A 12,960-nucleotide genomic window follows, 5' to 3' on the forward strand; every position below is an offset into this window, starting at 1 on the left:
CTGGAGTAGACCCCTCTCCTCAAACCCTGCGGGTGCTGCAAGGAGAGAGGCCCTGCAACCTGTTCGAATTAAAGCTGGATAGAAACCAGTTCTGGAGTTGTTACACATGTTCAAGTATTAATTCCATTGCTGGTTAGCTCTTTTTTGTAGGTGCACAGCCCTTTTCATAGTGCATTAGCTACTTCTCATGTATGACTGGTCTACAGCTATTGCATGGCTCTCCCCTTAAAGGCAGGATAATTCCTTTGCCCCTGTGGCTGCTCTAACTTTACTGCATGATTTACCTGTTAACTGCATGACCACTGCTTCAGGCATGTGATCAATCTATATTCATTGCATGGTTCCCCCTTAATGATGGGATAATTTCTTTGCACCTGAGGCAGTCTCAATGTCTTGCCCAGCCCACCTGTTAATAACGGAATAATCCCTTTGCATGTGCCAGGCCTACATTTATTGTGCAGTTCACCCATTAACCGCAGGATACCCCTTTTGCATGTGTCCCAGGCCTACATTTACGGCACAGTTCACCCATCAATTGCAAGATAACCCCTCTGCACGTGTGCCAGGTCTACATTGTGAGGTTCACCCATCAACTGCAGGATATACCCTTTGTACACATGATGGGTCTCAATTTATAGTAAGGTTCACCCATTACCTGCAGGATAACCCCTTTGCATGCATGTTGGGTCTAAATTTACTCTGAGATTCATCTGTGGGATAACCCCTTTGCATGAGTGCCAGGCCTACATTTACTGCAAGATTCACCCATCAACTGCAGGATAACCCCTTTGCACGTCATTAACTGCAGGCTAACCCCTCTGCCAGGTCTACACTGATTGCCAGGTTCACCCATCAAGTGCAGGATTATCCCTGTGCGCCGGATCGAAAACTACAGCGCAGTTCATTCATTAAGTGCACGAAAACCCCTCGGCATGTGCGCGGGGTGGCAGAGCAGAACTGATGAGGTGGCCCGTGACCTGCCGGCCCCCCCTGCACCTGCCTCGTGGGAACGCCCCCGGCTGCCTCTCAGCAGGGTGCTGGGCAGTGCAGCCCGCCCCCGCCCGCAGCCCCGCGGACTCACAGCGGGTGCCAGCGCTCGGGCAGGCGGCGGTGCAGCGAGATGCGGTCGCTCACGTAGGTGTTGATCTGGTGCAGCCGGACGCTCTCGTCCTGGAGGCGCTGCTCGGCCGCGCTCAGCTCCAGCCGCACCGGTCGGCCCAGCTCTCCCGGCGCGCCCGGCTCCGCCCGCGGCTTCTCGTACACTGGCTCCAGCCGCGGCAGCAGCCGCCGCGCCTCGCTCGCCGGCTCGGCCCGCGGCCCGCGCGGCCACGCCAGGAAGCCCAGCGCCGCCACCAGCCCCAGCGCCAGCAGCGCCCCGCGCCCGCCTCCCCGCCGGACCCGGCACACGGCGCGGCCGGGCAGCCCCAGCGCCATGCCCCGGCCCGGCCCGGCCCGCCTGCAGTCGCCACGGCGCCAAGCTCCCGCCCCCGCCTCCAGGAAGCCCGCCCGCATCCTGCCGCCGGCCCCGCCCGCCGGCCCCGCTGCCAGCGCGGCGCGGCCCTAGGTGCGGGAGGCGCAAAGGGGCGCCTCGTGCTCCCGCGCGGCTCTTCCTCCAGCCTCCTCCTCACACACACTCGCTCGCAGGTCGGGCCCAGCCATCCGGGCCTGCTCCGGAATGACAGTTTCCTCACAACTGTGAAATAAGCAGAACGGGCTCGTGGGAGAGAGTTTTGCAAAAAAAAAAACAATTTAAAAATGTCTTTCGTTGCAAGCTTTTGGTAGGGTGGCCGTCATAGGGGACAGCCCAGCTGTTGTCCTCTATTGATCCAAAACCGGATGCCGTTGTGAAAAGGAGAGGACATAAAAGCGTTGGGTTTTGGATCAATAGAGGACACAAGGAGCAGAGAACGGGAATGTCCTCTATCTGTGGCGACATGCAGGGGATGCACCCCTGACTGGCTGCGCTCCCCACTTAGGTGATGGGCAGAGGGGAAGGCAGGAGCGCCAGTGCCCCCCTGTGAGTGCCAGCTGGGGAGTGGGAGCACCGTGGCACTCCCAGAAGTGGCCACAACCATTTCCAGAAGTGGCCACAGTGATTGGCTGCAGGAGGACCCCTGGGTCAGCGAGACTGGCTGTGGGGGGTTCATGTGCCCCCCTGACTAAGGTGGCACCAGTCGTCCATGTCCTCTATGATGGCCACCCAAGCTTTCGGGGACAAACACCCTTCATCAGGCATCAGCAAAAAGATTGTAAAAGTTCTTCTGGGTAGAAATGAATGTTTCTATTTCATAGGATCTTAGGGGAAATCGAAGGTCTTTTATCAGACCAGCTAAAAAGAGTTGGCAAAAATTCTTCTTTGCAAGCTTTTGAATATAAACACTTTCATGAACGACTCATGCTTCCTGAGAATGCCGGCAGGTGGCTGTGGTGATGTCAGCGGTGAGGCCAGGCCAAGCTGTGGTGTCAGGGTGGGGGAGGAGTGGCAAGTAGTGACTAACTGCAGATGTTGGGAGCAGCCAATCTCGGGGGGGGGGGGGGCATGTGCCCCACTTCATGTCGCTTATGAACAGCTTTCTTGAGAAGCATATGTTTTAGCCGTGTTGGGCTAAGAAATAGAGATAAACAAATCTCCTGGGTCAGAGGCGATGTCTTTTATTAGACTGACTAAATAGTAGCAAAAAAAGTTTTCTTTATTCTCAAGCTTTTGAGTACAAGCCCCCTTCAGGCTGAGAAAAATTCAAAGATTGCAGAAGTTCTCCTAGGTAGAAAAGAAACTTCATTTTGCATAGGGGAAGTAGAGGGTAGCAGTTTGTTCCCTTGGGTACCTCAGAGTCCTTTTGTGAGAGAGTGGCTCCGTGATGTTCCAGATTAGGCAGACTTCTTCCTTGGAGGTGTCCAATGACAGACAAGGAGGTAAAAATGTCTTCTTCCTTGGTTAGCAATGAAGTTTGCATTTCCAAATGCCTAAATATGATATCTTCCATGCGTCAGGGATGTATGTTATAGCTGTGTTGGTCTCAGAGAATAACAAAGCTCTTGGGTCAGAGGCGATATCTTGTATTACTTATTTATTTTTATTTTTTATTTATTAAGGGTACTTCTCCTCAGTACCGGAAAGCTTGCAAAGATTTTTTCCCAGCTATTTTAGTTGGTCTAATAAAAGGTATCGGATTTAGCCAGAGAACCTTTTCTACCAACCAGGGATAGACAAAGTATGATCCATGGGCCGGATCTGGTCAGCCAAGGAGTCCATTTCCCAGCCACCTCTGCCCACATGGCTTGGGCTAGTCTCCATGGCGACTTCAGCCCACTTACCTGGGAAAGCTCAGGCTGGAGTTGCCATGGAGAGCAGCCTCAGCCATGCTGGCAGTGAGCATGGCAGAGCAGGGCAGGGTGCTGCTCCGGAGCCACTGGGAACCTGGGATAGGGGCAGCTCACTCCGGAGCCAGGGCAGAGCTGAGATCTGTAGCCTGCACACCCTGAGCAGGGGTGGGCAAGCCCTGCAGGGATCATGGCTGTGCTCCAGCTCCAGACCAGGCTGTTACTGCTGGAGGAGCCCGGGCAGAGCCGCGATCCCCTGCTTGCACGTCCCTGCCCGGAGCGTGCAGACTACAGATCTCGGCTCTGCCCTGGCTCTGGAGCAAACTGCCCCCATCCCAAGTTCCCAGCAACTTCGGAGCAACCCCCTGTGCTGCTCTATCACTGTTGCCAGCATGGCAGAGGCTGGTCTCCATGGCAACCCCAGCCTGAGCTTTCCCAGGCATGTGGCTTGGAGTTGCCATGGAGACTGGTCCAAGCCATGCGGGCAGGGGCTGCTGGGAAATAGAGTCCAGCTGCCAGCTGGATCGAGCATTTTTCCCACCCCGCCTTAGACCAACACAGCTACAACCAGCACTCCTCACAGCTCTGTATTTCCTTATACACAGTGTCACCTAGGCCTGAAAACGGAGCCGAGATTAGACTGAGATTATGGGGCAAAATCCTTTTTGGTCCACCCGAAACCTCTCATCTCCACTGCCAGGACCCCCTTCTAAAGAAGTGTGGGCAGGCTGCTGCCTGACCCAAAGTTTGGTTTGGCCCCGTAATCCCAGCCTCATCTCAGTTCTATATTCAGGGCGATGGACTTTGATACCTGATACTGTTTCAAGGTGGTATGAGTAAATATGCGTTTCTGATGAAATTCTAACTCTAGCATGCCTGCTTTGTTACTAACAACCTTTCATTGTGTAAAGATGAGCTTTGAGAAAGGAACACTGAATAAGGAACTGGAAATCGGGAATAATGAACTGGGAATAAGGACCCCACTTCAGCCTTGTTCTAGGTGCTGGAAGCTGAATGACAGGGAGCAGCACTCTGGCTGCAGCGCCGCCTCCCACCCAGCCTGCACAGGCAGCCTTGGGTCAAGCCCCACTGGGTTCTTTGCTGTTCCCACTGCTGACATTGCAAAGCCGCCAGCCCTGGGTGCGCTCAGCCCCTTGGAGGCATATCGTTGAGTGACCAGTTCGTTTAAAAAAAAAAAAAAAAAAAAGGAAGGCAGTTCCCACAGATTTCTAGCCCCTTGGTAGCAGAGCCAAGCTGGCACCCCTCGGCCCTTAGTCTGCCCAGGCAGCTGAAAGTGCAGAAGGCAAGAAACTTGAGGGAGGAGGGGAGATATCATGTGAATTTGGGGAGGGAGGGGGATATGAGGGGATTTCGTAAACATTAGGGCTGGAAGGGACCTCGGAAGATCATCGAGTCTAGCCCCCTGCCCAAAGGGCAGGAAGTCAGCTAGGGTCATAGGATCCCAGCAAGATAAGCATCCAATTTGCTCTTGAAGGTGTTCAATGTAGATGCTTGAACCACCTCCAATGGCAGGCTATTCCAGACCTTGGGGGCTTGGACAGTAAAGAAATTCTTCCTTATGTCAAGCCTGAAATGGTCTCGCAGTAGTTTATAACCATTTGACATCATCCCTTGGGGCGCTCTGGTGAACAAATATTCCCCCAGATCCTGATGGTCACGCCTGATAAACTTATAGGTGGCCATCAGATCACCCCTGAGCCTGTGCTTTTCCAGGCTAAAGAGCCCCATGGCTCTCAGCCTGTCATCGTAAGGTCGGCTTTCCTGACCTCTGATCAGGATCAGGGGTATCAGGGATTGATGCATTTGTGGGGTTTTAAAAAATGTTTAGGGATGGATCAGAGTGGGGGGGGGAGTGTGCAGTGGTCCCATCACACCTCCCTTTGATTCGTTCTCCACCCAAAGTTTAAAACCAAGTGGCAGGCCACACTGTTTCTAGGCAGGCAAGGCCTAGGGCGTGACTTGAATTCCTGGCTATTTTGTCTTTTAATTGTCCTACAAATTCAGCTATTGCATACCCAATAGCCCCATCTGTTATTGGGGGAGGGGGGGAGGAGCTAACTTGCTCTGTGGGCACAAGGCCTGTGTTCCCCATATGTCACATAGGCTTGAATTTATGGCTCATTGTAATCTAACTGCTCTCTTCTAAACTCTTCATCCCACAGGTGTTAACAACCCTCTGTTCTTTTAATGGTTTTGATGTTGCACCAATCAAGCTATTCCTTTGTTCTGCCATGCCGCTATATCTTCCCTGCTCCTAGTTACAAAGATGCAATTTCACAGCCCAGCAGATGAGATTTTTTATAACTCATTCCAATGACGTGATATTTTGTTTTGCCTCAGTCTTAAATTGCATAAACTTCCATTAAAAATGGAATAAACTCTTATTAAAACTTAAGAAGCTTTGCTAATATGCCCCCAGCTTATTAGTAAAGCTTCTGGTTTATTTTGAAGTGGACAAAAATAGGTGTTGTTTTACATGTGATGAGGCACCTCACCTTCTGCACCTCCCTTTTCCAAATTCTAGATCCACACATGGGTGGGATACTCAGATAGATGCTCCGTGGCACAGTCTGACTGAATTCCTTGACCACCCCTTCATCCCTGAACATCCATGTTCTCTATTTTACCACACACAAAATATGTTCACCTGAATCTTCTGTTTTTAGTTATAATAATAGTATTGCCCACAGTGGGACTGCCTGGGGCCCCTCAGTGGCTGAAACCATGTGCTTATTCCAGAATGTTGTTTTTCATTATTTTTTTTCAGTTACTTCTTACAGGTGCAAAAGCTGAAAGTATGATGGAGTATGCCTGGTAGATGTGACCTGTGTGAGAGACTGCCAACATCTTAACTTAAAGCAACATTCCAAGGTGCAAATTGCTGAATATATGACCGGGGCAGATCTGGGGGGGTCACATGCTGTGGTGCAGTTCCCTTTGATTCCTGTTCCACCCAAAGCAGCACCATCTCTAGTCAGGCAGCAATGACAGGGTCAATTGACTTCATGGCTCATTATAATCTACCCCCTTTCTTGTAGATTCTTCATTCCAGCGGTGTTTATGGGTTTATGGGCCCAAGTGGTAGATTTATGACCCACTCTCCTTTTTATGGTCCTAATGTTCTACTAATTAAGCTGTCCCTTCTGCCACAATTCTGCTATTAGCTGCCCCTGGTAATCTAGCTTCTGTTTCACAGGCCTGCAGACTGTTTTTAACTCCAGCTAAAAGCAGTAACTCAGGTGTGCAAATAACTTCTAATGAGCCACTGGATTCACTGCCAATATGCTCAAGAAGTCTAGATTATGTTTTATGAATCTGAACCAGGGATACACATTTTATTCTAATGACCAAAGGGCTAATGAAACAACATATTTTTGATTATTTTTGCCTAGTTGGTTGCAGTTTTTATATGCAATTGACAACAAATGACAGCAAATTAATGCACATTCTAACAAAGTTTTATTTCTTTTTGGTTTCATCTGGAATGGAATAATTGAAACTCTAGGCCCCTAGCATACACGTAAATCATCTAGCTTTTTGTAACTGCAGAAAAATGTGTTATATACAATGAGATATCACAGAATCTGCATCCCGTTTTCAAAATCCTAGATCCACCCATGTACATAACCAATAAATTATTACTTCCAAGGCCCAAATCAGCAGATGGATACTCAGAGAGATGCATCTGCCTGCTGAACTATGTAGCACCAGTCAGCCACTGATGATGATACTGGAGCAGGAATGGAAGGCATTATGACACTGCCCCTTTACACTTGGAGAGTACAAGCATTGTGCTGGGTGATGAGGCCATAGCATATGAGTGGGGATCCTACCCCCATTTCCCTGTGTGCTTAGACTCTGACTCCCCTTAGAGCACTGCCCAAGACACGAACTATAGGTATGTATAGTCTGTGTGTTTTGGGGAAGCAGTGTTCTACAGTTTAAATCTCATATAAATATTTAAAACTTTGAAACACAAACTTTAAAATATTTATTGACATAACATTCATCACTGGTTATTTGTTCAATATATAACACATTTTTCTCCAGTTAAAAAAAGCTAGAGGATTTACATGTATGCTAGGGCCCTAGAGCTTCAGTTATTCCATTTAAGATGAAACAAAAACAAATAAAACTTTGTCAGAATGTGCATTAATGTGCTATGTCATATATTGCATTTAACCAGTGATGTGCATATAAAAACACCTGTATTTTATTGTATGTTTCTTGCTGGGTTCTCCAGGGAGCATGAGTCCATGGGCCTGGACCATGAGGTGCCCTGGGGTCAGGATCTCATTCCCACCACAAGTGTTCATAAGCAAGAAGGTTTCCTCCTCCCAGTTGCTGTGTTGTATTCTAGGCAGCTCAGATACATAACTTATAGACTGCTGAGTGCCTCCAGCACTGGCTTTTCCAACACCCTGCTATCTTCACATGAACAGTGCTTCAGTTTTCTCAAGATTGTAAAACAGTAACTTTCCAAATATGTGGATTGTGAGAGCATCAGGTATGCATATAACGTCACTTAAGATTAGAAGCTGTGAACCAGGAACTGATAAGATGTTAAGATAAGTGATGGAGTTAAAGCATAATTACACAAGAGGACAGAACAGATGCCAAAAAGGGAGATCTAAAGAGATCAGTTTTTTTGTGTAACAATAAAAACAGTAAATCAATTATTGGTCAGAGAGCAGGAGCCTGAGCAAATACTGTAATGATCATCATGGATACAAGGAAGGGAGTCAAGGGAAAGGGGAGGAAGGGGAAGGAGGGGAAAGGAGCCTGGATTACATTTGAGCATGACTAAGGAAATATGGCATCAGAGAATATAGGACAGCAAGGGACACAATCCTGAATAAGGGACAACAGGTGAAGATTATCAGGTGAACATTATCAGGTGTTCAAAGCTGGGAGAAGCAGTCTTCAAGATTTTGAATATCTACCTTATCTCCCCCAGCCACCCTGACTGCAGTTGGAACTAGAAGTCATCCTGTGTGCAACCCTGGTGCTGCTGTGTAAAGACTTTAACTGCATTTTAGAGGAGGGGAATTGAAAGGAGACAGGGGAGACCATTATGCTGGACAGGTCCTCTAGGATGCTGAGGAGGATTCTGGATGGTTTTCAGCTGCTGGACACCCGAACACTGAGGCTAGGAACAGGGAGGGTGTTCAGATGCAACAAGTCAGACATGGTCATGCATAGATTTTATTTTCCTCAGCCCCAGGTGAAGTTGACCCCAGTGTTGTTCTAGGATCAGTTAGCATTGAGGGTGAAAATGAAGATGAGAAACTGAGGCATGTAGGGAAAGGGGTCCTTGAAACTAAATCCCAAGCTGTTGGAGGATGGGACAGTCCTCTAAGAGTATAGTATGAGGGACTCTGATCAACCAGGCCTGGCTGAGCTAAGCACATGGGTTATCACATCTGCCCCTGATCCCTGGGTAATGTGACTGACCCAGTTGTCTGCAACCAGATTGGCTGCTGAAAGCACCACTCACCCCTTTTAAATACACTTGCAGTCTCAGACTGTAGGTATGCCTTGACATAGTCTCAGTCTGTTCACAGCTCTTCCTGGTTCACCTGACTTCTGACCTAACTCTGGCTTTTTCTGACCCTGATCCTGGGTCATCGCTAAAACTTGGTGATGACTCTGCTCTCTCTGGCTTCCTTGGTATCGTAACTCAGCTTGGCTTTCTTAACCCTTATCTTGGATTTTCTCTGGAACTTGACTCTGGCTCTCTGACCCCTGGTTGCTGACCTTGGCTTACGATTCAGACAGTGTCTCTTGGATCTCCTTTCTTGGCTCCTGGGGCAGGGCACCTTTGGTGCCTGCCACTTTAAAGGCCAGAACAGGCAGCAGGGCAGTTGACAGGTGTAGGTGAGCCCTGATAAGATGGTCACATGACTGCAGGAGGGCCCTGGGATTGGAGAAGGGGGCTGAGTAGCTTCCATATTAACCCAGGCCCTCAAGGCTGAGCCAGTAGTGTGCTGCAAGCAATTAGAACACCACTGGGCTGGAGCTGCTGCTTGTGATATTTGGAGGTACTACAGGGAGGAAATAGAGGGGAGGCAGGAGGTTCCTGGTCCTGGGGCATGATGCTGTTAGAAATGGAGTATTGTTAGAAATGCACAGCTTGCATCTTGCACCTGATAAGAAAGAAACACTGCTATGGACTTTTTTCCTTGGCCAGCCTTACCACAGCTCTTCTTATACTAAATTGCAGACTCTCCCCTAGCTTCTCCCTAGCCTTTCTCATGCAGATTACAGAAGCTGGAATTCAACTGACTGTGTCCTTGAAAGGGGCGGGGGGGGGGGGGTTTAAACTCTTGGTGACCTATAATAGTCTCTGAGCATGCTCAATTAGCTGATGCATATTTACCTCTCCGCCCTGCATACTTAAGTAGTTAATTATAATATACATGCAATGGATGTAGTGATGTAACCACATATGTTTGTATGAAACGGAAATGAGCTGTAAGAGTTCCTGTTTCTGCACACGTGCCCAGGAGGAAAAAGATAAATACAGCCTGCAAAAATTCCTTGGTGGATTCAGAGTAATCTGAGTTTTTGACTCTGCTCTAACCCTATTTGCAAATACACCTTTTGTGCTGCTAAATGACTATGTCTGAGATTCTTTGCGAGCCTCCAAGAAACAAACTGCAATCTTTTGCATCAATGCAAAGCTATACCCTATTGGAGGAAGGATGGTATGGTGACTATGCCCATGGTGGGGTGGTCCCTAGGAAATGCCATGCCAGTTGCTTCCCCAGTGAACGGTGAATATGGGGCACCTTATAACCCCAGCCTTCATAACCAGATGGGCAACCAGCAATATGGACAGGAAGTGAGCCATGTACTCCTAGTGAGAGGCACCTGAGCCTGCGGGCATCAGAGGAGCGACAGAGAGGGGTGACAGAGAACCCCAGTGAGAGGGTGAAGGGCCCCAGGGAGACGGTAAAGTAGCCCCAGTGAGGGGGTGTGTAGGGTATAAGAGGTCAGGCCATGCTGAGTAGGGTTGGAATAGGCAGACCTGAAGGGTGGTACTGACGAGGAGTTGTAAGCCCCAGTAAAAGGGCATAAGGCCTTAGGGAAAAGGCATAAGATAGATACCCCAGAAAAAGGACATGAGACCCAGGTATGCATGAGCACACCTGTGAATACTTTTGATTGTCATCTGTGAGGCATGGGACACAGTATAGAGAAGGTCAGAGCTGTGCATGGTGCCTTGGGAATTGGGGCACTAAATGGCCATCTCTTGTATCTTTATAATAGTTTCAAAACACCATGTCATGGCAGGTGAGACAGGATAGATTGCCCTGGACAGGTGGGCAGACTGACATCAGGACTGGCCTAACATAGCCCATGTCACAGCTCCCCTGGAACTTAGCCCCATGCTCTCAGCTCTGCTCACCCAACCTGACCTGACTTGATGCTTTGGTAACCTGTGTCTCTGCTCTGCTGACCTCCTCCTACCACCCACCATTCCCTCCCTGGCCTATCTGCAGACCCAGCTGCCTATGTTCCAGCTGCACCTTCATGTACAGAACCATGTGTAAGAGGTGGAGGTCACTAAAGGAAGAGTACTTCAGCACCATATGGGCTGAGTTAAAAAGGACCTAGGTCAGGCAGGTGTGGTGAAGACAGCTCAAGAAAAGAGATCCAAGATTCCAATGTTTACAGCAGAGGCTCCAGCATCTCCATGCCAGACATACCAGGGACTACCAGTGACAGAGAAAATACATGAGATCAAAGGTGAGCTGGAGACATAGTTCAGAGGAAAAGGGCTGGGGGGTCTTTCTACCTCAAGCATGCTGGGTTGATGGGGGAAGAGGAAGAAACAGGAAGGGGAGAGAGAGAGAGAGACCATGACGGCCCTTGTAGATGGGAAACAGAATAGGCAGGTCTCAGAGGCTGGCATATGGGGGCATCCAAAGACCGCTACCAGGACCTGTATACAGCAAAGGGGGCTGAGCAGGGGGCCTTGAGGGACTGAATGTGCCCCTGGGAGAGGATCAGGGAAAACTGTTACAGCAGTGATCACTGGAGGAACTGGCAGCAACATTGAAAACAGTCAAGAATGGAAAGACCCCAAGGAGTGACCATTTACCCAAGGATTTCTGCATCACCTGTTGTGACCTGGTGGAACCAAACCACCTGAAGGGCTACTGAGAGAAACTAGACAAAGAACACTTAGGGGAGACATGGATATGGGGCTTATTGAGTTCTCAGTAAGTGATCCTGCATGATGTGCAGCCTGCAGGGCATGTGGCCTGTACAGATGTGCCCCACTGGCATGTAGCCCCTGGCTCCTGAGAAGTTAGTCAGCCCTGCTCTACAGCATGTGACGCTTGGCAAAAGAAACTACAGGGTGGTGTCAGAAGCTATACTGAGCATCCTGAAACATACATGCTAGGTGCTGGGACACATGGATAGAGTGGACAAAATTGGAGTGACAGTTGTAAGAGACTAGGCCTAGATCCTGAAGATCACATTTGACTTGGCCCTCTCAGACCAGCTGGCCTGGAAAACAATCCTAGGAAAGACAAGGCAGAAGCTGGGACTGTGGAGCTGATGCAGCCTCTTGTTTGCAGGATGGGTTGCCCTCATTAAAGTGATGCTACTCCTGTGTATATTTTTCTAGGGATCAAAGAGAGAGAGACTGAAGGTGGGGGCTCTACAAGCCCAGGGCAGCAAGGAGCTGGAACCTCCCAGACATCTTTTTTTGTTTTATATTTCCTAAGTATGTTAGTTTTTGTTGTAAGGATGCAATGGAGGGAAAGACAAAAATTGGTGCTCTTTGATAACTACCATGCAGAGGTGTTTTTCAGGCAGCTGGGAGTGTATATAGGAATGGCATTGGGCCATGGACACAGTGGCCTTGCCCTTGTATCAGAAGGTAGACTGCTTTCTAAAACAATATGGATTGGACTCGGTGGCAATGGGGTTACTGATGCACCACAGGAAGATGATGGTGGAGGTGAGGGCCAGGGACCTGTCAGCACTGGTCTGGAGCCTGTCAGGTTTCAGATCCTTGAGGTAGGTGTAGGAGGGTATCGGGAGCAAGGACAGGGAGAGGACACACCGTTTTTTTCTTTTTTTGCGTGTGTGGTTTTTTTTTGTTTGTTTGTTTTTTTTAGAGTGGCTTGTGCCATATTGGATCCTCCTGGTAAAAGCCACCCAGCGCATGCAGTAGCTGTGTAAGATTGCAGTATGCCCAAGCATATTGCCCAAGTGGTGTAAGACTGCAATATGCCTTGCCATGTAGCAAGGATGAGATAAAGGCACAGATGTTTTGGGAGTGCTAGTTTACATAAGGAGAGCTGTTTGCTGAGTCTAATGACAAAAGGTATGCTGTATGGGGTGTTGCCAGAAGGCACAAACAGTAAGGAATATCAGTTCTGGAAGTGTGCAGCAAGGTTCAGAACCAGCCTGTGGAAGATGAGGAACCTGCTGGTGTTTAGGCACAGATTTTTTTTCATGAAGGAGTGTCTGAAGCTGGGTGTCAGCAAGCTGAGATTTTCATTAGATGGGGGACTGCAGAGAGAAAGTGGAGGATGCATTAGCAGTGTGGAAGGAAAATGACTGCTTGCTACATGCTGTTTACAGGTTAATGAGAAA

The 12,960-nt window shown here is 49.0% G+C and overlaps 1 protein-coding gene across 1 annotated transcript in view; it reads right to left on the reverse strand.

Moving 5' to 3' along the window:
- Positions 1–1,496, reverse strand: part of GALNT12 (polypeptide N-acetylgalactosaminyltransferase 12) — an 83,623-nt gene extending 82,127 nt beyond the window's left edge. The window contains exon 1 of the mRNA XM_090039097.1: positions 1,082–1,496. Within this exon, the coding sequence (XP_089895223.1) occupies positions 1,082–1,434 (353 nt within the window). The 5' untranslated portion in view covers positions 1,435–1,496. The remainder of the gene's footprint in view (positions 1–1,081) is intronic.
- Between the last annotated feature and the right edge of the window lie 11,464 nt (positions 1,497–12,960).

The sequence above is a fragment of the Crocodylus siamensis genome, chromosome 3 (assembly GCF_052110815.1).
Source record: "Crocodylus siamensis isolate JL-2025a chromosome 3, ASM5211081v1, whole genome shotgun sequence".
Classification (NCBI taxonomy): domain Eukaryota; kingdom Metazoa; phylum Chordata; order Crocodylia; family Crocodylidae; genus Crocodylus; species Crocodylus siamensis.